The 27,236-nt window shown below is 43.4% G+C and overlaps 1 protein-coding gene across 1 annotated transcript in view; it reads left to right on the plus strand.

The window, feature by feature from the left end:
- The first annotated feature begins 950 nt into the window (after positions 1 to 950).
- CAMSAP2 (calmodulin regulated spectrin associated protein family member 2) overlaps positions 951 to 27,236 on the plus strand; it is a 117,176-nt gene continuing 90,890 nt past the window's right edge. Inside the window, exons 1-2 of the mRNA XM_084848208.1 lie at positions 951 to 1,823; positions 16,228 to 16,487. Coding sequence (XP_084704334.1) covers positions 1,685 to 1,823; positions 16,228 to 16,487 — 399 coding nt within the window. The 5' untranslated portion in view covers positions 951 to 1,684. The remainder of the gene's footprint in view (positions 1,824 to 16,227; positions 16,488 to 27,236) is intronic.

A 27,236-nucleotide genomic window follows, 5' to 3' on the forward strand; every position in this document is an offset into this window, starting at 1 on the left:
AAAAAGTAATGAAATTAAGAAAGAATGCCTGATACAAACGTATTAAAAAATTCAGATGTACAAACATATATGTGAAATTGTTACATAATTCCCAGGGCAGCAGAATGTAACTTTTTATTTTTTTTCAGGTTCAAGAAAGAGCACTGCCAATATGTATACCTGACAGCTGCCTTGTTTTACTTCTAATATTTCCTCCAGTGCATTAGTCTACATCAGTCTTCCCTAGCCTGGTGCTCTCCAGATGTTCTAGACTACGACTCCCAGCATCCCTCACCACCAGCCATGGTGGCTGGGGCTGATGGGAGTTGAAGTCCAAAACATCTGGAGGGCACCCAGTTGCGGAAGGCTGGTCTGCGTCAATGTTCTCTCCCCGCCATTCCAGCCTTCCCCAACTGGGCGTCCATCAGATGTGGCTGTGGGATTCTGGGAGCTGTAGTCCAACACATCTGGAGGGCGCCTGGTTGTGGCCTGTTCTTATCTCCCCTTGCAAAGAGAAGGACACCGCAACTACACGCGAATGGCAACGCTGCCCGCCCAGCCCTTGCATGACGCCTCTGCCCCAGGCCTTCCAGGCGCCCCCGTTCTTTTAAGCGGCCCACAATCTTCCCTTCCCTTTCCTCTGCTGGGCCCCGCCGTCGTCCGCTTCCACCCCGCTGGCAGCCTGCGCCTGGGATGCGCCTTGGAGCCAAAGGAGGAGAGATGCCGCCCAGCGCCAAGAATGGCTCATGGTATCGCCGGCCGGCCGGCCACGTGACACGACCCTCCGCTACCCAAGCCGGGGGCCCGGGGAAGCCAGCTCCCCTCTTCTCCGCCTCCTCCTCCCCTCGGCTTCTCCCCCGACAGCTCCGCCCAAGCCGAAGCCCGCTCACGATGAGGAGGGGGCCGTGGCGAGCCAGCGAAGCGCGCATGCGTCTTTGCGCCCGGTGGCTTTGCTCTTCTTTTCCCAGTCTGGTGCGGCAGGAAGAAGGGAAGCAGCGGCGGCGCCGCGGAAGAGGCGACGCTCGAAAGGGCTAATTGGGAGCTAAGCCAGAGACGACCAAGGCGAACCGTCGAGCGCCACCAGGAGGAACAAGCCCCGCACCCAGCGCCGTCGGGTGGTGCCTCCCTCTCCCAGCCGGCTTGGGTAGCCGGTCTGGAGCGCTTGGACATCTCGCCGCCGCCGCCGCCTCGTTTAGCTACTGCAGGAAAATCCGAGCCACCTCCCTCCGGACTCTGGCTCCTTTCCCCGCCCCCTCTGCATTTGGGGAGAAAAGGGGACACACACACACACAGCAGGAATCTCTTAAGGCTCTTCTTTTTATATACATAACAAACAAATCCGCCAGAGGAATCTCCGAACTTGTCATTGTTTGTATTATTCCAATTTTTAAATCGTGGGGAAGCATCGAAGGACAGCGCCCTAGGGGAAAGGCGTAAACGAGGACACCAGCTTGTTCTACATTCCTATACGGGGGGAGAGGTGGGGGGGATTTCTCCCCATAAACACAGCTGACTTCATTGCACCGCCTCCGTCCTCAGCTGCTACACCCGCATAAAAACGAAAAAATTGTACAGTATTAGGTTTTTCTTGGTTGGTTGTTTTTTTTTTTACATATATTTTTCGAAGGCTGTCTTCTAGAAAGAGAATCATGTAAATCGATTTTTTTTTTTTTTAAGGCTCTGTGGGCCGGGGTAGGGAAGAAAAATGGGGGATGCTGCAGACGTCAAGGAGATGAAAAAGACGTTCATTGTCCCTGCCATCAAGCCGTTTGATCATTACGACTTCGCCCGAGCGAAAATCGCCTGTAATCTAGCGTGGCTGCTAGCCAAAGCCTTTGGGACAGGTAGGATGGCGCGTCATCTAGCCTCCCTTTCCCCTCATTCTGGGTTTTTGGCTCGGTTCTCTCACTGGGGTGTGTGTGTGTGTGTGTATGTATGAATGTGAATCATCCATCCGCTGAGTAATGTGCAAGGAAAAGGCACTGGGGGAGGTATACTGGATAAATAACCCTGTGCTGTGTTGTTGTTGTTTAAAATTGTACAATATGTAATTGTGTGTTTGTGTACAACGAGTAATTGTAATTTGAATTCCTGTTAATGCTTAAAATACAGATCTTACAGTGTGATGTGTGTAGTGGCTACTGCCTTCCCTTCCCTCAGTCTCCCCCCACCACCCTCAGTGTCATAAAATAGACACTGTTTTCCCATTTAATAGCTGGCACAGAAAACTGGAGCAATGTACGAGTGCTGTTAGCTTTTGAAGGGTGAGGGTAGCCTGCAGTCATTTGGGTAAGGTAAAAGAATAAGCAGCCATAGGAGGCTCTGGGGGAAGAGCATTTCATACCAGCTGCCTCCCTTCACAACCCACAAGGGTTTCCCCTTGTCTGGATGTATAAAGAGAATTTCTTGAATGCTCTCTAAAAGGTGAGAGATTGCCATGCTGATTATAAGTGAGGCCTTGTGGAGGAGTGGCCTTGGGGTTCTACAGTAGACACACTAGCCTTTTTTTTTTTTTTAACCAAGGCAATATTTATAAATATATAAATATTTATAATTTTTATTTTGTGCTACTGCTGATGAGGGCAGAAACCGAAATGTTTAGCTTAATTTTTTTTTTTAATACTCTGTTAGTCTTTCTATCTTTCTATGGTGCTTCTTTAATACATAGCATGCAATAACAAGGAGCGGGGATGTTCCCAAAAGAGGTGTTGTGAAGTAGCAATCCATCATTTTGCCTCTTCTTTGTAGTATAACAGGAAAAGGTCCTGCTCCTCCTTGCAATTCTGCAACTGTTGCTTTTAAAGCTAGGCCATTGTTGCATGTTGTATCAGAGCAACAACATAAGTGTGGTATTTTGTTCTCAAACTGTCCGCATGGAAACTGGCAATGCTTGACATGACAAAAGGCCTTGAGTGCCTCTGTTGGACTTAATACCCTCCTGTGGGATATAGGTTACTCAAACTTTCTTGGAAATGGACAAATCAGTAGCAAGTCCTATACTTGGCTGTCAAAAAACCCTGGCTTTTTTGTTTGTTTGTTGGGGAAGCTGCACACTGTCTTTTTCTATACTTTGCAAAACAGTGATTTTTTTCTACTTCTATCTAATTATCTTGGGTTTGTGTAGCAAAATGCTGATGTGTTGGACATCTGGAGAGAACTCACTGTGGGAAATTTTAGTAATGGTATAATATCCCCCCCCCCCCAAGATTCAGTTCTGCAGGTACAATCATGAAAACATTTTAATTAACACATTGTGGTAACATTGAAATCATTCTTGTCTGGTAAACAAGTGAAACAGCATTCCTGCATTTTCACCTCCTAGTAATCAAATACAGAATAAAGTGATGTGCATGCATGTTTGTATGAGCCCTAAAGCTGCAACCCTATGCACACATTCTGGGCACTAAGTCCCATTGAATTAAGTGAAACTTACTTCCAAGTAAACATGCCTATAGGATCAGGCTGAAGAAATGTATGATTTCTTCTAGCATGTAAAAAGATAAAAGTAGTGGAAGAGTAGCACAGAAAAACACAAGGAAGGCAATTTGCTATTTTCTACTCTGTGCTAAAATGCTGGCTTATTTTATTTATCTAAACATAACATATAGAGTGGTGCATAAGCACTGAAGTACTTTAAAATTTGGACAGTTGTAATTAGGATCAAGTCTTCCAAGATAACCTGAAGAGGGGATAGGAAGTAAGAACTAATACAAACAGCATGAAAGACTGAAATATTACCCCCTTTCCATGAAGTAGAACTTGGAAAAATAATCTTGAGCAGAGAAGACCATGATTTGGGCTTTTAAGTCAGTTTTGTTACTCGTCTTCACAAAGAGAGCCGTAGATTGTCTTGCGGACATATGTACTCACTGCTCCAAGAAACAACAAACAATTGTCAAAATATAAATGTGGCTTTTGTATTGTGTCTCCATATTGTTCAATTGTTTAAAGAAGTGGTTTATTTCTTCAAGTTGTCCTTTATTTCACTCTTGAACTGGAATGGCTGCTGACCAAGAAGTAGATTGTACTATTCTATCAATTATGGATTATCTTGTCCCATTCCATCAAATATGTAATCGGGAAACCTATAACCACTATACTTTCCTTGAGAAATGGAAGGTTAATTGGTCTTGGAGGGGCGTACCTGAAAAGTGTTTGCCCCCAAGCAACATGCCTTACAGTTAGGGTGTCAAACACAAAGCTCAAGGGCTTTACCAGTCTTTTTAGGGCTCTGGCATTGTCCACAGCTCTCCACAGTTGCTGCCCTTAGTAGGACAAAGGAACTGACACTTTGGCTGTGTTCACATGACACGCTAAGCCACGGTGGGTAAGTTCCAGAAGCAACCCACAAGGGGTTAATGTGTCATGTGGGGGGCATTCTCCCCACTTACGAGGGGTTAGCTCCCCACTCTCAGAACCCACGCTGTGCAGTAGGGGTAAAGGGCCCTTATTGTGTCATGTGGGGAGCTCCTGTGGACAAATGTGAGCGGCCAGAGAGACAGCTGCCTAGAGTGGCTGGAAACGCCATCGACACTCTGCCCCACTTGGCAGATCACTAGGGCCACGATTTGCTGTGCAGCAGAGGCCTGGCCAGTGCAAGCCCATTTCCACTGTGGTAGCTGCTGGGATGCATGGCTGCTGCGGCAAGAATACACTGGAGGGGGCATGGCTACCAGGGGAGGAGGTAAGTAAACCATGCTGCCCAGCGTGGTTCAGCAGTCGTGTGCAGGGAGGGCCTCCCATGGTTCCCCTACCCCTTCCTCCAGCATGGCTCCGTGCTGCCATTGGCTCCCATAATCATCTAAATGTGCCCTCTCAGTCTCACCAGTGGCTGCTACTGCATGTCATAGCATCAGCCCAAAGAAGTGTATGCCACGATAAATCTGTTCACTTTTAAGCAGCCACAGAACTGTTTCTGAAATCAGGAATGGCTTGTTCTCCTAGGCCATACATTTAAAAGTAACAGTAGTTGTATACATGAAGTATAGGTTTCATGAATAAAATTCATTGTCTGCCTGTCTGTCTGTCTCTCTCACGCACTTTTACATGCACACGCGCACACACAGAATAGTCCCTGGAACCTACCTGGCACTCCAGCATGTGAACTCAGAAGTTAAAATTGCTTCCACTTTGTGTTTAGATCTTTTCTTATTTCACGATTCTAGTTTTTAATTAACCTGAAGTTGACAACCTGTACATTTTAGGTCAATTAACCTTTGAAAGAAACTCTCCACTTAGGTGCTTCCTTCTTGCAATGTATGCTTCTTATATCCTAATTACTAATAGCATTGTTTGTAGAACCAGAATGAAGCAAGCCACAAACTTTCGAACCATTGCAAACCGGAAGTTCGAAACGTAAATTTAGAAGTGGTAGTGTAGAACATGGGAAGCTGCCTTCTACTGAGTCAGACCATCAGTTCATTCAGCCCAGTATTGTCGACACTGACTGGCAGCAGCTCTCCAGGGTTTCAGGCATGAATTTTTTCAGCCCTACCTGGAGATATCAGGGATTGAACCTGCGAGCTTCTGTGTGCCAAAGCAAATGCTCTACCACTGAGCCATGGCCCCTCCCATGTGGTATAATAGCATGCTACCCTGGAGTAGCAGTATGCTACTTAATAACAATAATGCTTAGTATTTATGTAGCATATTCTAAAGCATTTTACACACGCGCACGTGCGCACACACACACACACACACACACGACAACAACCCTGTAAGGTGGAATAGCAAATGTGGGATGGGGCTGAGGCTGAGAGAGAATGGCTTAGCAAAGGCCACGTATTCAATTCGAGCAGCCGTGGCTATAATAGAGCAACTGCAGAAGGTTCCAGGTTCAGCCCTTGGCATCTCCAGGTAGGTTTAGAAAGGAATCCTGCCTGAAACCCTGAAGAGCTGCTGCCATTCAGTCCCAACGGTGCTGAGCTAAGTGGACTAAGGGTCTGACCCAGTATAAGGCAGACCTTATTATGTTCCTAATTCATGGCATAGATGAGATTTTAACCAGGGACTTTCCAGTTGACAAATTCAATCTTGCTATACTAGCAATTTATTTACCGCACAGTCCTATGCATGTTTACTTGGAAGTATATTGATGTGAATAGAATGCTGAACTAGATGGACCTTTAGTCTGATCCAGCGTGGCTGCTCTTACATTCTTAGGTCTAAGGCTAAAATCCTATACCACTTTCTTGGGCATAAACTCTCACTGAATTCAAAGGGACTCATTTCCAAGTAAACACGTATAGGATTGCACTGCACCAGCCCTAATCAAATATTCCTTTCACTAACATTGAAGTTACAACCGCCATGCCATTACAGTGCAGCAAAATGTAAGGTTTGGCAGATAGACTGGGGGCATCGCAACTTACTGAGTGCATTCAGAGGAGAAGTGCAATTCAAACTTCCTACTATCAAATAACTCTTTCCATCTTGATTTGCCTGCCGTATTGATGCATTACTCAGGTTTCTGTGTTGCATGTTAAGGTGGCAATAAAAGTCTAAAAATACGTGTCTAAAGTCTAAAATAGGCTTAGGGAGCAAGCTATGGCCCCTGGACAGCATCTGGGTGGGGGGCATAGGATTTTTCGGATTCCTGGCTCCAAGGTTGGAGACAGGGCTCTGACCTTGGAGACAGGGAACCATGTTTCCCAACTCCTCCCCTGCCCCATTGCAGCCGGCATGGAGAGAACCACGCTGGCTGCCTCCACGAGCTCGCAAATGCAAGCTCATAAGGAGGGAAATGGGGTGCTCCCGTGGGCGGGGAGGGGATGGCTTACGTCCAGCCTTCCCCCTCCTCAAAGCATCTGCTAGATGGGTAAAAATGCCTGTCTACCTAAAATGCAGAGCGGGCAATACAACATGTTCTGCATTTGGATACTCGTAAGGCTCCAAGGCTTATGAGTACCCAGGGCAGATCTCATAGGATTGTGCCCTTAGAAACTCTCATCTCACAAGTATATATGTATATAACAGATAAGATAATTCAAATATTAATATGAATAATGGGACCCAATAAAGTAATTGTTAATACATGTTATATGTATTATAACATATAGAAACATTTAGGGCTGTATTCTTGATTTACATTAAGCACCTGTTCAACCTAGCTTATTGCTGTGTTGAATTTCTTCCATGATGAAATGTTTGAAAATAATGTAATTTGTATTAAGTACTTTAAAAAAGTACTTAAAAAAAAAATGAAGGGCCGCGGTGGCCACTGCAGATTGGAAGGTCGACAGGTCAGCAGTTCGAGACCTGAGTGCTGCGTGACGGAGTGAGCTCCCGTCTTCAGTCCCAGCTCCTGCCAACCTAGCAGTTCGAAAGCAAGAAATTGCAAGTAGATAAATAGGTACCGCTTCAGCGGGAAAGGTAACAGCGTTCCGTGCACCTTGGTGTTCAGTCATGCCGGCCACATGACCACAGAAGCGTCTTCGGACAGCGCTGGCTCTTCAGCTTAGAAACGGGGATGAGCACCGCACCCTAGAGTCGGACACAACTGGTTGGGGACACCTTTACCTTTTTACTTTAAAAAAAAAAGAAAAAAGTGAAAAAAAACAAGGGGGTATACACTACAGTAGAACTACTTATGGGGTATCTTGAGATTTAGCGAGTAGGGTAAACTTAATATGTTGGACAGCTCTCATGAAGACAAATGCATAACTGAAAGGCAAGTCTTGCCTTTTTCAGGTCTGTCTTAATGCTGCCTGAATGTAAAGCTTACAACTTTAGCATAGTAAGGGTGCAATCCTATGCATGAGTCCTACAATTCCCAGCATTTCCCAGCCAGCATGGCTGGCTGCGGAGTGCTGGTAGCTGTTGGAGTTTTTCTGTCTAAACATGCATAGGATTGCACCTAAAATAATTGGCCCAGTAAACAGTATTCTTGTTCTTCACCATTTTAGATTCTATATGCCCCTCCTTTGGGGAGTACCAATATATATGTGGCTCATAGGATTCAGATTGACAGAACTGTGGTGGCTGTACGTCCAAGCGATGTAATATTGCCCCTTCTTGAACCAGGCAGGTGGTTAAATTGTTCACATTGTCTTTATCGGGCTGCACTTTTTATCCTGGCATCATACCACTAGTAGCATGGTGACACAGCTATTGCAGCCCTGTACAGTTTTTGAAGGTATATTGGTATGGGACATTGGGCTATGTTTTGTGTGGAGAGCCCATGGTGTGATATTTAGCTGCAAGGCCTGAAGACCAAATTAGACATGTCAGAAGATTTGTATTTAGATCTCCCATAGTTCCTCCCCAAAGGTAAAAACAGTAAAGGGGGGCCTGCAAAGTGGAAAGGCTGAAGGAGGGAGTGTAACTCTTTCTTCTGTGCCACTTCCCTGATTTAACTTGTTCCCTCCTTCCCCAAAGCTACTATTTGCCCCTCAGAGGAAAACATACATCTGATGTTATGTCTAGTTTGTCTCCAAGAGGCTAGAAAAGTCATTACAGTTGGAATCTGCTTGGGTGATCTTATATCCTATTTTATAGGTTCCCTTTTACCAGAGAAGCTCTCTGCTTGTCACTTCAACTCAGGATGTAAATTTATTTTATTCAAAATCAATGCAACAGTAGTGTGGATATAGATATCCTTTATGGTATAAAAAGCTCTTGAGCAAATTGGTCAAAGTTAAAACAGAATGCACAAAGACTATTTTCTTGGTATGACTTGTTTTGGGATATAGCTGCAGAAATCTACCTAGATCTGATAATCTAATTTAGTTGGTTAGTACATTTTTCTATGGGCCGCGGTGGCTTAGTGGTTAAGACGCTGAACTGCAGACTGGAAGGTCGGCAGGTCAGCAGTTCGAGACCTGAGTGCTGCGTGACGGAGTGAGCTCCCGTCTTCAGTCCCAGATTCTGCCAACCTAGCAGTTCGAAAGCAAGAAATTGCAAGTAGATAAATAGGTACTGCCTCAGCGGGAAAGGTAACAGCATTCCGTGCACCTCAGTGTTCAGTCATGCCAGCCACATGACCACGGAAGCGTCTTTGGGCAGCGCTGGCTCTTCGGCTTAGACACGGGGATGAGCACCGCACCCTAGAGTCGGACACGACTGGTTGGGGACACCTTTACTTTTTTACCTTACATTTTTCTATAGCAGGAGTCTGGCACCTGTGGCCCTCCAGATGTTGTTGGACTTCAATTCCCATCAGCTCCAACCAGCATGGAGGATGGTCAGGGATGATGGGAGTTGTTACCTAAAAACATCTGGAGGTCCACAGGTTCCCCACCCCTGATCTATAGACTGCTACATTGTTTACCTGTCTTACCTTCTCCTGCAACTTATCTGCATATAATGATGCTCACTGAGGAACACCATGATCAATAAGAGCATCAGTACAAAACCAAGTCATTTAAAAACTTTTCTTAGCACTGACATAACGTAAAAATATGTGCTTTGCGTCTGACTTCTTAGGATGCTTCTACTGTCTGTCTCATCCTGGTTATCTATCTTGTTCTTGATGGCTTTTTAAAGCTAAATATATTTCTCTATTTCACCTTTCCATCTTGAACCAGTTGTGGCAGTTTTGTCCTTAAATGACTGCCTGAGGTCAGTAGTTGGCTTAATAAAGGTGAATAAATTGGAATTAAATCCAATCAAGACAGAGTTGCTCACAGGGGTTGGGGTGGCCCTATTCTCAGAAAAGAGGTAGAAATGTGGGTTCTGGATAGGGTTGCAGTCCCTGTACAGAGCAGATTTGTTGCTTGCAAGTGCTCTGGACCTGGGGCTCCTCTTGGATTTGCAGGTGGAAACCATAGCCAGGAGTGCTGATATAGTAGCAGATATAGTACCTGACCTTCTTCCTGGAAAAGATCCCTCCTACATGCACTGAGTATCTTTTCGACTAGACTGCTGTAATGTGCTGTGATGGGGCTGCCCTTGAAGACAGCTTGAAAGTTTTTGTTGTTCCAGAACATGGCAGCAGGATTAATGGTTGGTATTAACTATGGGGAACTTCTAATTCCAATCTTGCAATATCCCCACTAGTTACTAATCTATTTCTGGGATAAATATAGTTTGCTGGTTCTTACTTTTTAAAGGTGGATAAGCTTGGTTCTCAGATACTTGGGAGAGGGCCTCCTCCTTACATGTTGAAGTCTAATAATGAGACCTTGCTGCAGGCCCCATCTTTATCAAGAGGTATGTGGGCAAATACAATCTGAATTTGGTCTCTTTAGATGGCCTTAAATAAGGATACTCGCTTGTTGCAAATGACTTTTAATATGTAGTGCCTAGTTTTATTGCTATCAGCTTTAATGTGCAATATCTTTTAGCCTTGCTTCTGCTAGGTTTTTTTTTTTGTGTGGGTTATATCATTTTTAGAAATTGTTAGTTATATTTTTATGATTTATATAGTATGCTGACTGCTGCCCTGGGTACAATTAGTAGAAAAGTGGGATATCAATAATTATTATTTAAATTGAGAAGCAGCGGGTAGCATCCATCTTCACGTTCTTTGTCAGTAACTTGGGGTGGAGATTCAGAGACCTGTACTGAATCTTGCACTTCGGAATGTTTGTACTGTATAGAGCAGAGGTACAAAGAAGTGTTTGTGCTGCTACTACTTGAAAGGTGTGCCACTTAAGGATGCAGGGATGAGGCAGGGGAAAGGCGTTGGGGGTGCCTGTTTAGATTGACAGAGCAGGCCCCCTGTGCCTAAAAATATAAGCAGCAAAGTTGTCGAGTTTTGCCCTCATTGGGTAGTATGGGGTGTTACAGTAGCTTTTGCAGTGCAAACTTATGCTTGTGCCACAACATCTTCAGGAGGGCATAAGATAGGGCTGTGCTTCTGTAATCAAGACTTTGGCCTCTTTGTGGTTAGTGCTTTCTGAAAATGGAACACAAATTGCTTCCTGATGTTATCTCCTTCCATCTTAAAGTAATTTCTACTTGCTTCAGCTGATAATCTTAACCAACATTATACTTACTGCAAGCTAGTGTGCACAAATAGCTAGTTAAAACTGCTCATCAGCTTTACTGTCTTAGCCCTTTGGGATAGAGGGGAAACTAGCAGAATGTCAATTTAACAAATTTAGTATTGGATTCTTAGTGTATTGTGAATTTGAAGTGAGAACTTCATAAGTGCTACACACTTCTTAAAAAAATCTTATAGTAAATATGATGATTAAAAAGAAAATGTAAAGCACACATGTATTTATGATGATGTTATAAAAATGTAATTAGGCAAGTCAGATTTCCAAAGTATACAATGTCCATAGCTTCATGAATGAAGAGTTCCTCTTTTGGTCCGTATTTCAGAAAGCTACTTGAGGCATGTCTGCTGGAATCAGATTGTTTTTCCTTAACGCCAAATCACAAATGGCTTTTGAAGTGCCTTTAAGTTCACAAATAATACTGGAGAGTTGACAGAGCTACGGAAAAGGGAAACTAAAGTGATCAAAGAGTTGAAGCATATTCCCTACAATGAAAAACTAAAGATGTTGAGGCTTTATTTTAGGGGGTAGAAAACTGTGGTGGAGGGGTGAAGGGAAGCCATGATTGTTTTATAAGACTTTATGGGGGTGTTTGGATGATTGTACACTGCATGCATGCCGGTTGTTTACATAATTACCTGCACTGCAGCGCAGGTTGGCATGTTGTATGAGCCTGGTGTGCGGTGCAGCAGGGGTCGTTTGTGCCCACCCTACAACCGCTACTGCATATCATGGGTTGTGGGGGGGGTATGAAGCCAGCCATGCTGCACGCCAGGTTTGCACGACATGCCAACCCATGCTTCAGTGTGAGTAATTGTGTAAACAACAGGTGCAATGGTGGGGGGAGAAGCCACAATGACTCCTTTCCCCCGTGATCATCTGAACCATGTGTATGAGTATGAAAGACTTGGGGGTCATCCAACTAAATTGATGGGCTGCAGGTTCAGGACAGATAAAAAAAGCCGTTATCTGTACAGTTAAGGTATCATATTACCAAAGGTCTGCAATCCCAATCACTATGCTTGTGTCCCACTCTCCATTTGAGAATGGTGATTCTCTGCTTCTCAACCCTGGAGCTGGAGAAAGGGTAAATTATCATCCCCATGATTGCACAGGACATCCAAAGCACTCTAAGCACCTCGGAAGTAGAACATGACAAACTCCAGTGCTCCCCTTGAAGATGAGGAAAGGGTGGAAGATTGTTCGAGCAGTTGTGTTGTGTTTTGGAGATACCTGAAAGGCCTCAGGAGCTCTGTGAAATGCACGAGTGGTTCCTTGTGTCTTGGTTCCTTGGCTGCAAGCTTGAGAAGAAAGCTGGAGCCTTTTCTTGTTGCGCTGTCATTCCAAAGCACCCCAGGCACTTAAGACATGTGGCTTGATGACTACAGGAATGGTCTTTCATCCTGGCCTGAACCGTGTTTGGGACGAAGACTGGGACATGCCTGCTTCTGAGGTGCTTGGAGCACGTCAGAGGTACCGCACAGCTGCCAGGATGGTGTTCCACTTTATGGTTTTTTTAAAAAAAGACCCACCCTCTGCTCTATATGTGAATGGGACAGGTCTGTGAATAAATACACACAGTTGCCCAGTCAGATCTAGTTTGGTGTTAGGAACTTTCTCTTTATATAAGGATTTTAATTTGCTTGCCTCTAGAACTGCAGTGCTTGGGTATTTCACTCCATCAATTATACTAAGACCAAAGCTGACTGATTGTTTCCACAGTACTGTCATACTTAATTTCAGCTAGACAAACACAATTCACTGCTCTAAAGTTATGCATGAGTAACAGACTCATGTGAGTTTTAAATTCAAAATTCATTGTTTGAACCATAATAGAAATGTCTTTATGTTACATTTTCATGAACAGAATAAAATTTGTACTAGAACGAGATGAGGGGCATTACATAATTTGGATAAAGTAGTCTTCCCTATAAACCAGCTTTCTCCAGTTATTTCTTTAAAGTTTAAAACTAAACTTCATTTTTGTCTCTTTAGTGTAAATTTGAAGTCAACTGTAATGTTTTACCATTTAGCTTCTGTTTATGATAGTGCTAATTCTTTTTATTAACTCTGCAGTATTAGTGAAAGTAAGCTGCTGTAGTATTACGCTAATTGATTTTCATATCTAATTTTTTGGGAAGCAGAGTGAATAGTTACTTAGGTCATTAATACTTCTTGTCAGCCAAATCCATGTGAATTGTAGCAACTTAATCTACAGAAATGGGATTACTTTTAGAACATGTTCTGCAAAAGGGAAAATTAAATTCAACTGGAGTCCCATATATCTAAACGTAACTGTATAAACAAGGGCACACGTTTAAAATTCCCATAAATTCCTTCAATCCTGCTTGTGTTCAGCATACATCGATGAAAGATCCTGTAACAAAAATGGGTTTTCAGTTCTTGTGAAGGAAAGAAACAAAATTGTATGGTAAGGAAAATCACAAGTTCATTTAGAAAATCTAATTAGTATAGTGAGACAGGATGGGAAAGACAAGACTTAATACATCTTTTAAAAACTTTTTTGTTGCTTGGTTTGTGGTTTGGTAGTAGAAAATAAGTCTAGGGTACTATGTTCTTTTTCTAAAGCAATTTGTGTAAATTTGGCCTTCATGGAACAAAGCCAAAGAAACTTGGCATAATTGGTTTTGGGGACATTTTACTGGTCAAAGGCAACCAATTAATACCCATATTTTACATGCTAGGAACACTGAAGCTAAGAGACAAGTGATTAGCAGAAGACCCGTCATGGCAGAGATTTTTAAAAAAACCCCAACGTTCTGTTTTGCTTGCTGTTGTTGAACTTTTGGGAGACAGAAACCATTGCTGATCTACTGCAAATCACCCAGAGATCTACCGGTAGATCCCAATCTACTTTCTGCCCGCCCCTGTGCTAAACCATGATGTAGCATTGCGTCAGAGCACAGCTGCCAATGAATGCATCAGATAGAGGCCTAGTTCTCACAAGCAGCAGATGAAGAGAAAAACCTGTATCTGGGCTATACCACTTCAGTTTTCAGTTACGGGTTCACATGGTTGAATGTTGCTATATTCAGAAACGATTCCTTGTGCATAGAAAACTAGCAAAGTAGGGAAAAGACTAGATTAAAATCTAGGGGAAGAAGTCATTGATAATTGGCATTGATCTTAACTGCTCTGGTTACATAGTTCATAATGTTGGAGAAGGTAGAAGCAACCTCAGTGTAATTGCATCTTAATACTTTATATAAGCTGCCTTAAGGATCTTTCTGGACTGAAAAATGGATTAAAAAGCAAATAAATAAATGAATTTCAGAAGATTTAAATTAGTAGATGTTCATAATTCTATATGTGCTAAAGTGGGTGAATGTATTTTTCACTTTAACTTGTATTATCTTAAATGTTTGTTCTTGTGTATCTGGCTATGATGTTGGTATAGCATATTTTGTGATATGCCTGCATGGCTCTTGGTATGTGGCTTCTGCAGTGCTCTTCTGCAGGCAAAGGATATCTTAGAATTTCTTCCAGAAGTACATTTTCCTACTTGCAAATGAATGTAGAAGAGTGGTTAGGACATAGCTACTGATCTTTAAGGAAATGGCTGAATGAGCAGATGATCGGTAAAGAGGCTTCTGGGAGCTGATGCTGTGTGTGGCTAAGAGAAGGGACATTGAATCAGGACATATGAGTCAATGTGCAGATACCACTAGCCTCCGTGGAGGGCTGTTAGAGGGATTACTGCGATACTGTAAAGCACTTCGTACACTCTGAAGCAGCCTTCCTCAAACTGATGCTCTCCAGATGTTTTGGACTACAACTCTCGGAATTCCCGACCATTGGCTATGCTGGCTGAAGCTGATGGGAGTTGAAGTCCAAAAGTCTGGTGGGTACCCAGTTGGGGAACACTCCTCGAAAACATTATATAACAGTTTCTTGTTACTGGATTTGTGTCTGACCATTCCCACACTATAAATAGATGGCCTGAAGCCACTTCTTGTATTTAAGGAGTGGAGTTCTTGGTTGAGATGCCCAGTTTGTGCAGTGAATATTGATCTTTCTTCAGTGACTTTATGGGTAAACACAAACTTGGGGCAAGTGATGGCCATTCTTATTTTATTCACAGCTTGTGGTCAGCTGTTCATGGGTGGAAAAGACTATGACTTGGTTTGCACATAACAGCAATTATGGGTTAATTAAGCCATAAATTACCAAAATATAGTGGGAGTGAGTGAGGATTCTGCCTCCAGCATGCTCTTCGCTTCTGCTTTCACTTAACAACTTACGATCATTCCATTCATAAGTTGTTAGCATGACATCTTAACCTGGACACTCTGGGTTGTTTAACCCCTAAAATCCATGGTTGTTCTTGGGTTAACTCTAGGTTGTTTAACCTGTAAACAGTCCAGAGTGTCTGGGTTTAAATGTCATGCTATAATGTCTTGGGCATGCTAGGTATTACCCCCACCCTTGACTTTTCAGCTTGTCAGAATTGCAAGCTTTTGCCAACAGCTGGGCAGCTCATACAACAGCCTTCTTCAGCATCACCAATTACCTTATACTGTGTAATGTCTGATCTACTCTCACCTTCACTGTCCACATAGGACAGCCATCTGAATGGGACCTATGCGTGGAGAATCCTGCATGCGTAGTCTGTGCACATAAGATTTTAAGCACATAGGCCCTGTTCAGATGGGCCTTTCCCACGTGGATAGCAGAGGTGGGGCAGGTATTCAATCATACAAAACACCATTTGCATCTCAGACACAAGTTTACCATCTTGCGTTAGAACTAGGCCTCAGCGAGGATAGAATCTCTAGCCCATGGAGGGAGGGAGAAATTTGCTCCACAGGATGGTGCCTTATTTAACTTTATATGCTAATTGCTTTATAAAGTAAAGGTAGTTTATATGGGAACTACACTTTGAAGTGGTGGCTGCATTTGCACACCACTGCAAAACCACCTAAACGTAGGCTTATAGTTGTTGCATGTGAGATATCCTACTCGGCACCAACACAACCTTTCAGGGCCATTTTCTGCAAATCATGAGCAACTCTGCAAATAAAATTAAAGGGGGCATGGCTATTGCTCTTAACCCCAAGTTAGACCTTGGCAAGTTTTACAGGATGAAGAGTGAAAACTAGTGTTGTGATCTTAATATCTTGCGTCATGAAATTTAGAAATCTGAACTTCAGTAATGTAATTATTATGATGTCTTTACTTCTGGTGTGTTATGGTTCATTTAAACAGATTATCACTAGGAACATGTCCTGGCAATTAGACTCTCTTTTTTAATTCAAGGTGGCTTTTTTCTCTCTCACTTTTGTAGAAAATGTACCAGAGGAGCTTCAAGAACCATTTTATACAGATCAGTATGACCAGGAACATATTAAACCTCCTGTGGTTAATTTGCTGCTATCTGCTGAACTCTACTGTCGTGCTGGGAGTCTTATTCTGAAGAGTGATGCTGCCAAACCTCTCCTGGGTCATGATGCCGTTATCCAAGCCTTGGCACAAAAAGGCCTCTATGTTACTGACCAAGAGAAATTGGTAACGGAGAGAGACTTGCACAAGAAACCCATTCAGATGGTGAGTGTTGGCATTAAACCTTGGTTCATGAAGTAGTGTACGTTGTTCCTAGCAAGTATTAGTAGCATTTCTATTTTGAAATAAACTTTTCATAAATTAACTAGTAAAAACATTTCATAAATTGAAGTTGCACCTTACTTTGCAAGAAATAGGCATAGGCACAAGAGATTGTTTCATATTCTTCCCTGTTTCTGGCATTCATTCACAACATTCATATTCAGGAATTATGGCAATTCAAAAGGTGGTTGTTCTCGATAGTAAGAATTTGACCTTCTTCATATGGGATTAGATTCAGAATCAGTCATACTTGGAGCAGACCCATTGAAATCAATGGGACTTAAGTTAGTTGAGACTAAAGTCCTTTTGAAATCATTGGGTCTATAGCAAGTATGACTAGGGCTGGATCCAACCCATGGTCTTTCATTTTAATAAAAATATTATACTCTATATATTATATTATCTATATATTTCCTGTATAGATTCCTAAATTTAGATTTATATTAATAATTGCAGGTTTAGGAAATAGTTTCTGTAAGAACATAGCATCATTTACTTGAACGAGAGTTCAGAAGCTACACATCTCTTTGAAAGAGCTGGTTAAGCATGAGGGCCACAATATAAGATAGCCCTATGCATGGGGAGAAATTTGAACACAGTGGAAACGTTTTTAAAGTTTTCACTGGACCTGGTCACCCAGCTCAACAGTCAAGTACTTCCCATGTAAAACCCAGATGGCATGTTCTGCTGGGTGATTGGCTTTAGTAAAACTCTCAAAACCGCTGTAGCTCCATCTTTGCTCCTTGCTTGCCCACCTGTATAACTCTCTAGCACTGGGGCTAATGTTACTCCTTTCATTTTTGAAGTGTGAGACAAATGCATAGAGACTAAACATCCTTCTTGTTAGCACTACTGGGAGACATCACAGCCTCTTGACAAATCTTTAGCTAGTGAAGAAAATCACTCAATTGATATGACTTTTTTTTTTTTGCAAGGGGAGGGAGAAGGGAGGAATTGTAAAGTTTTTATTCCATATCTCTTACCCAAAAGACAAGTACTCTGCTATTACCAAACTTCGTTGCAATATGCAGCTACAGGAGAGAATACTGGGCAGAGTCTAGAGTACACTCTGTCTCTGTAGGATAAAAGTTACACCCAGCAAGCCTGGCACGGAACCCAGAATGAACTGTGGGTGCATTGCCAGAATTCTTTGCAATGCACAGCAGTTCTGTGCCCAACATGACAGGGGCTCTTTGGCAGATAAATAGCTGTGGGAATGTTTCCCCAAAGGTGGGAGGTTTTGAAAAACCACTGGCTTAGAGTATTGGAAAGAAATACTACTTATGGGCTAATGAGAACTTTTTCACAGTTGAAAATGGAAGATTGGAAAAATACAAATGATACAAACACATCTTTTTTACTCAGGATCTTTGACATGAATGCAAAGAATTAGAAAAATAAACATAGAGGAGCACGTACAATGAGTTGTTCTACATATAGCAGTATAAAGTAAAGCCAGCTAATCAGATAGTAGAATGACAATTCACAAATTTCACTTGTGAGGGTATTCTTCCAAACCACTAGATGGGGTGAGAGTAGCCTGGGAGAAAAGGGAACAAATGATACAAACCCGAAAATATAAGGCAGCCTTCTCCAATCTGACACCCTATAGATGTTGGCTGGGGGTTGTAGTCCAATTTATCCTAGAGGACACCAGGCTGGTGAAGGCTGATATAAGGAATCATACAATTAGAACCTCTTTATGCTTTTCCTGGTTGTCCAGGCCATTTCGCTCCAGGTACCTGACAATGTGAATGAAATACTTTTCTGATCATTCAGATGCCATAATGACACCACCACCCCTCTGCTGTTGCAATTATGGCAGCTCTTTAAGGTGTATCTGGTGGGAGGGGCCGTAGCACATGCTTTGCATGCAGGAGGTCCCAGGTTCAGTCACCAGCATCTCCAAGTAGGGCTAGGAAAGAATCCTGCCTTAAACCCTGGAGAGCTGCTGCCAGTCATTATCGGCAGTACTGGGCTAGATGAACCAATAGTCTCATTTGGTATTAGGCAGCCTCCTAGGTTCCTATGTACTTCCATTCCCTGCTGTTTTATATGGGCAGGTTATAGTGAAAACTGAATGTCTCCTAGGTTGTACGCTTGTGGTTTTATTCAAGTAGCTGCTGACTGAAATAGCTGCTGACTGAAGTTGAGGCATATGCCTACTAATCTCATGTTAAGCCCTATGACCTGGGGTTTTAGCTTTATTAGTAACAGTGGTTCTATATGAGGCAACAGTGGGCTGCATGTAGCCTGTAATGTCCATCCCTTTGTACATGTCACAGATCCCATAGTTTGTTTACTCTGGTTTCTGTGTGCTTGACTGACGTTCTGCTGTGTCTGGTAGTGTGGTGTGGAGGACCAATTGGCAGGAGTTGCAGGTTTTGTCCTTTGGTGTGTTTGAGGCAAAACAAGGAGTGCTGAATACCCGTGTTGTGGGAATTGCCCAAGGCTTGTCTCCCAACTAACCTCTTTCCCACAAGTAAGAGCAGAATAAATAACGAGACAGGAATTCGTAACAGACAGGAAGGGAGTTCTGGGGTGGAGAAAACATGGCATAAATATGACATCCACCTCTGTTGTCATCTTGATAGCACCAGTGTTATTAGGGACCTTTGACTTTTACTGTGCTAGCCCAGTAATGATAACCGCTACCAGCTTTGCACGTGGGAATTTTAGCCTGTTTGTTCAGATCCTTTAATTCCAGAACCCTGTCGACAGCAGCAGGATGCAAGCTGTTGTTAGGCCTGTGTGTCTTCTGTTCCACAGAAATGACATTTCAGGTTCTGTGCCGAGAATAAATCATGCAAATTAATGGTGCTCAGATGCAAGTTGTCCATACCTTTTTTAAAAAACAAGGATTCGCAGAAGGCCAGTTTAAAGAAAGGAGCAAATGTCTTGGTGATGGGACTTACTCAGGTGTAAGTGTGTGCAGTCCCAATCTGGATCAGGACCATGGTGCTCCAGGAAGGGAGGGGTTAGGCTTCCTCACACCCATTTACCCCCCAAATTCCACACATCCCCATGTAGTGGCCAGTAAAAACTGTGAGTACTAGATTGTTAATGTGTATTGGGGAAGTGGCTTTGCTTGAAAGACCAACGGTCCTCCTAATATGGGAAGTGTTGCTGAGGTTCAGTTAAGAGGTATCGTATAAATATTTTGAGCTTTGGTATATGCAGCAGTAGAGCGGTGCGAGGTGGGGAAGGAGAACCATATTAAATGCTTAAGGACTACTATATATACCAACCAGGATGATGCACTGCTTTTTTTTAGTTTTTTTCTAATCTGGGTTTTGCTAATTGTGCACACAAATTTGGCAGCTGCTCTCGGTATCTCAAGCAAGGTCTATGTGATAGTAGTTAAGTGCTCTTCTGGGGTCTTAAACAGCTTTGTCTTTAGAAGAGTGAGGTTAGAAACATGGGAGTTATTCCACAGTTTCCTAACTTCTTAGGTCCTCCATATTCAAGTCATTCAAATATTGGGGACTCAGGGTTTTTTTTTTTTTCAAATATCCATGTCCCCTAAAATACCTGAACATAAACTGCAATGCACAAACTGCATGTGCCACCTCAGATTCTGTCACTGAGCCCTACTTCACATGACTTGACCACCTCAGGAAGCCTGTTTGGTATGACACCCCCATAAGCAGTTCATATGTAGCAGTTCACCTGCTGTATCAGCTACTACCATGTCACTGTATCCACACCAGTACAAAAACATGCCGTTCTTCTGCAGAATGACAGAGGAAAAACACCGTGGTTGTTGCCCTTTATTTAGACAGTTCTGTGTGATAGGTAGGTTAAGGGCCAAGCTACATGTTCTACTAACTGCATTGGTGTAGTTAACTCTGCTATTTTTCTTTACTCTGGTGTAAGTCTGTGCAGTGCCAATCTGTATCGGGACCATGGAGCTCCAGGAAGGGAGAGCCATTTATTTTATTTTATTTATTAAATTTCTTAATCGCCCATCTGGCCGGTCACCCAGCCACTCTGGGCGATGTACATTGGTATAATTTAAAACAGTAAAATTATACATTAAAACATTATTTAAAATTACCCTAACCCACCCCAAATGCCTGCCTGAATAACCAAGTTTTCAGTGAGTGGCGGAAGCTCATTAAAGAGGGGGCATGGCGGAGTTCCCTAGGGAGGGAGTTCCACAGAGTGGGGGCCACCACAGAGAAGGCCCTCTCCCTTGTCCTCACCAATCTAGCTGTCCTGGCTGATGGGACAGAGAGAAGGCCATCTGAGGCTGATCTTGTTAAGCGGCCTGTCTGGTGTCGCTGGAGGCACTCCTTAAGATAGGCTGGGCCGGAACCATATAGGGTTTTAAAGGTCAAAACCAACACCTTGAATTTGGCCCAGGAAACAACTGGTAACCAGTGCAACTCCTTCAGCACTGAGGTGATGTGATCACGACGGTGGCTGCCTTTAATGATGTGAGCTGCCGCGTTCTGCACCAGCTGCAGCTTCCGAACTGTCTTCAAGGGTAACCCCACGTAGAGCGCATTACAGTAGTCTAGACGAGAAGAGACCAGGGCATGTACTACTGATGGGAGCAGATGGTTGGGAAGGTAGGGGTGCAGCCGCTGTACCAGATGGAGTTGGTACAGCGCTGCCCGGCTCACAGCTGACACCTGAGCCTCCATGGACAGCTGGGAGTCTAAAATGACCCCCAGGCTGTGGATCTGGACTTTCAAGGGTAGCCATACCCCATTCAATACCAGGTCATCATCCTCCAACCTCCTCTTGTCTCCCACCAAAAGTACCTCGGTCTTGTCAGGGTTCAGTTTCAGCTTATTCCTCCCCATCCAGCCACTCACCGTCTCCACGCATTTAGACAGGGATTCCACGGCCAACCCTGGTGAAGATTTGAATGAGAGGTAGAACTGCATGTCATCCGCATATTGATGACACCGCACCCCAAACCTCCTGATGATAGCCCCCAGCAGCTTCACATAGATGTTAAATAGCATCAGAATGGTTAAATACCATTTCCCCCAAAATTCCACACCCACCCATTGGGGGGGTAGAAAAAGAAAAAAAAGCTCCCATTGATTCCAATAGAAACTTCTTTTTTAAATCCCCTGCTGGGGCTGTGGGGAGTTTTGGGGGGAAATGAGTTGGCTTAAACCCTCCCCTCCTGGAGTGCCATGGTCCTGATCTAGATTGGGACTGCACACTTACACAGGACTGCTGAGCCCCCACCTGATCCGACCTGGTCCATGTGGATTACAGCAACAGATCTAATGACCTGGTTCGCATGTCACAACCCAAAGTATGGGTTGAGTATGGGTTGTTGCTGAATCGTGGGTTGTTGTTATGTGCAAATCCTGCACTACAATTTAACTATGAGTTGTTAACCATGAACAACCCAGAGTTCACAATCCAACAACAAACCATGAGTTATCTTCCTGGGCTGTTCATGGTTAACAACACATAGTTAAACCTTACCTCAGGGTTCGTGTGTAATGACAACTCACGATTCAACAGCAACCCACAAAAACAGCAATTCATCGACAACCCATACTCAGTCCATACTCTGGGTTGTCATTACATGCGAATCAGGTCAATTGGTGAGTGTCCAGTGATGTCTCTGCACAAACTGGATTTTAATGTGAATTTGATTCCCAGATAACTAATTCAACAAGTATATGTGCATGTGCATGTGCTCCTGCTTTTGTTTTTGTTTTGTTGTTGTTGTTCAGTCGTTAAGTCGTGTCCGACTCTTCGTGACCCCATGGACCATAGCACGCCAGGCCTTCCTGTCCTCCGCTCTCTCCCGGAGTGTGCTCAAGTTCATATTCATTGCATCGGTGATGCTATCTAGCCATCTCATCCTCTGCCATCCCCTTCTCCTTTTGCCTTCCATCTTTCCCAGCATCAGGGTCTTTTCCAGGGAGTTTTCTCTTCGCATTAGGTGGCCAAAATATTTGAGCTTCAGCTTCAGTATCTGTCCTTCCAACGAGCACTCAGGGCTGATGTCGTTTAGGATGGACTGATTTGACCTCCTTGCAGTCCAGGGGACTTGTAAGAGTCTTCTCCAGCACCACGGTTCGAAAACATCGATTCTTCGGCGCTCAGCCTTCCTTATAGTCCAGCTCTCACAGCCATACATTACTACTGGGAAAACCATAGCTTTGATTAGACGGACTTTTGTCAGCAAGGTGATGTCTCTGCTTCTTCTTTCTAGGTTTGCCATAGCTTTCCTCCCAAGGAGCAAGCGTCTTTTAATTTCATGGCTACAGTCACCATCTGCAATGATCTTGGAGCCCAAGAAAATAAAATCTGTCACTGCTTCCATTTCTTCCCCTTCTATATGCCAGGAAGTGATGGGGCCAGATGCCATGATCTTAGTTTTGTTAATGTTGAGTTTCAAACCAGCTTTTGCACTCCCCACTTTCACTCTCAACAAGAGGCTCTTTAGATCCTCTTTGCTTTCTGCCATTAGGGTGGTATCGTCTGCGTATCTGAGGTTGTTGATAATTGTCCCAGCAATCTTAATTCCGACTTGTGATTCATCCAACCTGGCGTTTCTCATGATGTACTCTGCATATAAGTTAAATAAGCAGGGCAACAATATATACAGCCTTGTCGTACTCCTTTCCCAATTTTGAACCAATCGGTTGTTCCATGTCTGGTACTTATTGTTGCTTCTTGACCCTCGTACAGGTTTCTCAGGAGACAGGTAAGGTGGTCTGGTACTCCCATCTCTTTAAGAATTTGACACAGTTTGTTGTGATCCACACAATCAAAGGCTTTAGCATAGTCAATGAAGCAGAAATAGACGTTTTTCTGGAATTCCTTTGCTTTCTCCATGATCCAGCGAAAGTTGGCAATTTGATCTCTAGTTCTTCTGCCTCTTCGAAACCCAGCTTGTACTTCTGGTAGTTCTCGGTTCACATACTGCTTGTAGGATTTTGAGCATAACGTTGCTGGCATACGAAATGAGCGCAATTATACGGTACTTTGAATACTCTTTGGCATTGCCTTTCTTTGGAATTGGAATGTAAACTGACCTTTTCCTGTCTTGTGGCCACTGTTGAGTGTTCCAAAGTCTTTCCCATTCTATTGTTTTCCTCGATTTCTTTGCATTGTTCATTTAAGAAGGCCTTCTTGTCTCTCCTTGCTATTCTCTGGAACTCTGCATTCAGTTGGATATATCTTCCCCTTTCTCCCTTGCTTTTCGCTTCCCTTCTTTCCTCAGCTACTTGTAAAGCCTCATCAGACAGCCATTTGGCTTTCTTGCATTTCTTTTTCTTTGGGATGGATTGAGTTGCTGCCTCCTGAATAGTGTTACGGACCTCCGTCCATAGTTCCTCAGGCACTCTGTCTATCAGGTCTAATCCCTGAAATCTATTCCTCACCTCCACTGTATATTCATCAGGGATATGATTGAGGTCATACCTGAATGGTTTAGTGGTTTTCCCTACGTTCTTCAATTTCAGCCGAAATTTTGCAAGAAGCAGCTCATGATCTGAGCCACAGTCAGCTCCAGGTCTTGTTTTTACTGACGGTATAGAGCTTCTCCATCTTTGGCTGCAAAGGACATAATCAATCTGATTTCCATATTGACCATCTGGTGATGTCCATGTGTAGAGTCGCCTCTTGTTCTGTTGGAAAATAGTGTTTGCTATGATCAGCATGTTCTCTTGGCAAAACTCTATTAGCCGTTGTCCTGCTTCATTTTGTACACCAAGGCCATGCTTGCCTGTTATCCCAGTTATTTCTTGACTTCCTACTTTAGCATTCCAATCCCCTATGATGAAGAGGACATCTTTTTTTGGTGTTAGTTCTAGAAGGTGTTGTAGGTCTTTGTCAAGGGCTCCTTGGAGGCCTCCCTCAGTCTATTCCAGTAGCCAAGTCCAGACACAGACGAAGGGATTCTTTTCAAAGCTTTATTCCTCTTTTACAACTTAACAGCTCTACTGTTAGCAACTAGATATGAGCAGCAGAGTACCTATGCCCTAAGTTGGAACAGTTGGTCCCCGTTTGAAGGAGAATCATTGGCAGACCCTGAACTTATGGGCTAGGGAGAGTCCTTCCCCTTTCCCCTTGGATCCTCTGGGTGCAACTGTTGTTTGCGCGCCAACCGGGCCCTACGCCTCCTTTCTGTGCCCTCCATTTGGTGCCGCTCCCTGCGTCGGCATCGCGCGTCCAGCAAGTCTGCTTCCTGCGGTCTCTCAGTCCCGGGACTGCTATCTATGCTAGGAATGCCGGTGGGAGGAATCCCTGCCAGCTGTTGGCCCTAGGAAGGATGAGCGCGCTCCTCTCCCAGGAGCGGCTGCTCTTCCTCAGAATCAGAACTACTCTGGGATTCTATGGGCTTAGTGTCCACCCTGACAGTCTTCATAGAACCGATCAACCTCAGCTTCTTCAGCCTCAGTGGTTGGGGCATAGACTTGAATTACTGTGATGTTGAATGATTTGCCTTGGATTCGTACTGAGATCATTCTATCGTTTTTAAGATTGTACCCCAGTACTGCTTTTCCCACCCTTTTATTCACTATGAGTGCTACTCCATTTCTTCTAAGGGATTCTTGCCCACAGTAGTAGATATGATGGTCACCTGAATGAAATTCGCCCATCCTTGTCCATTTTAGTTCACTGATTCCCAAGATGTCGATGTTCGATCTTGCCATCTCATGTTTGACCACCTCCAGCTTACCTTGATTCATTGATCTGACATTCCAGGTTCCTAAACAATATTGTTCTTTACAGCATCGGATTTTCTTTTCACCACCAGACACATCCACAGCTGAGTGTCCTTTCGGCTTTGGCCCAGCCGCTTCACTCTTTCTGGCTCTACTTGGAAATTCCCTCTGCTCTTCCCCAGTAGTATATTGGATACCTTCCGACCTGAGGGGCTCATCTTCCGTCGTCATCTCTTTTAGCCTTGTGATAGGTTTCATGGGGTTTTCTTGGCAAGAATACTGGAGTGGGTTGCCATTTTCTTCTCCAGTGGACCACATTTTGTCAGAACTCTCCACCATGACCTGTCCGTCTTGGGTGGCCCTGCACGGCATAGCTTATGGCTTCAGTGAGTTACGCAAGCCCCTTCGCCACAGCAAGGCAGTGATCCATGAAGGAGTTTTGTTTTGTACTGGCAGATGAAAGGTCCATGTTTTGTCTTGTCACATAAATCCTGCTTTCATATTATTTTGGTATCTACATACAGGTTTGTTTGGTTGTTTTAGTTAATCGTATATGATATGGTTAAAGCTTTTCACAGCAGTTACCTCAGAAACTGCATGCTGCAAATAAAATCTTTAAAATTACTGTCTGGTTTTCTTAATTGGGATCAATGTACTCTTTGTGGAAAACTGTTACTACATGGGTTGCTGTTTGGCTGATCATCTTTTCCTTAACCTTTTTGTTTAAGCATTGTGTGCCCTGATTGCAATTTTAGATAAACGGGGCGTGGAGAGGGTAAAAATGTTAATTATGAGTTGACAATATGCAACCTCCATTATTCTCTTATTGGAAAGAGGGCATCCTCACGTTGAGAACTAGACCAAAACGCAAATGCAGATCCTTTTCGTGAAGCTCATTCAATGCATTTAATAAGCTCTACTCTTAAAACATCTCTATATGTTTTCAGGACCCACCCATCTCTATTTAGGCAGAAGTTTAAATTGTGGAACATATTCTAGCAGATGGAAATGATGCTTAATCACTTCAGCAGATAAAAAATGATGTTCTGTGTGTGTGTGTGTGTGTGTGTGTATATGAATGACTGTGTATTGTTTAATGTGATAATGGCTTTAATGTGATAAAGAATGACCATTAAAAAACTATGTTTTAAAGTGGTAAAACACTATGCAAAAATGCCCTTGTGTGACATTCAGCTATTAATTTGTCTTTAGGTAAGATTTCATATTTTCAATAGAAATTAAGGTGGAATTCTGTTTGTAAAGTTTCCTAAAATATAGGATTTCTTTTTTAAAAGTGTGGGGGGTGGGAGGGGGTTATGTAGTGTGCAGGACTAGTCCAGTCCCCTGCCCCCCAGGGGAGATTAAAACAAAGAAAAAAACCCACTTTTGTTGACTCGGGGTGGGGGTGTTTGAATTTCAGGACAAAAATGGGCTAGTAAGCTTAAACTCCCCACTGTCCCAGAGGGCTACAGTCATGATCTGAATCTGTGTGTGCTTACTCTGAAGTAAATAAACCAATTATGCATAGCTCAGCTAAGTGTGATTACAGGAATGTTTAGTTCCGCCCTAAGTATACTACTACTCATACTAATTTTTAAGCACTAAAACATTTAAATATGTTCACCTCCATATGTTGATATGTGGAAGATAGTTTGTCTATTTATTGATGCTGCCTAGAACTGAATCTGAACCAGGCCCATCTTCATAATACAGCATTTTCAACTTGTTCATAAATTATCTGGAATTAGGAATGAGCAGTGAGGTGGCCACATTTGCTGCTGACACCAAATTATTCAGGGTAGTTAAAACAAAAGTGAAGAGCTCCCAAAGGATCTCTCCAAACTGGGACAATGGGCATCAAAATGGCAAATGCAGTTCAAGCTAAGCAGGTCTAAAGTGCTGCATGTTGCAGGGGGAATCCCAACTTCATGTATACACTGATGAGATCTGAGCTAGCAGTGACTGACCAGGATAGAGATTTTGGGGTTGTGGTGACAGTTCAGTGAAAATGTCAGTCCAGTGTGCAGCAGCTGTAAAC

This window comes from Heloderma suspectum, chromosome 4, assembly GCF_057233095.1.
Source record: "Heloderma suspectum isolate Gila_16-S chromosome 4, 16-S_ref, whole genome shotgun sequence".
Taxonomy (NCBI): domain Eukaryota; kingdom Metazoa; phylum Chordata; class Lepidosauria; order Squamata; family Helodermatidae; genus Heloderma; species Heloderma suspectum.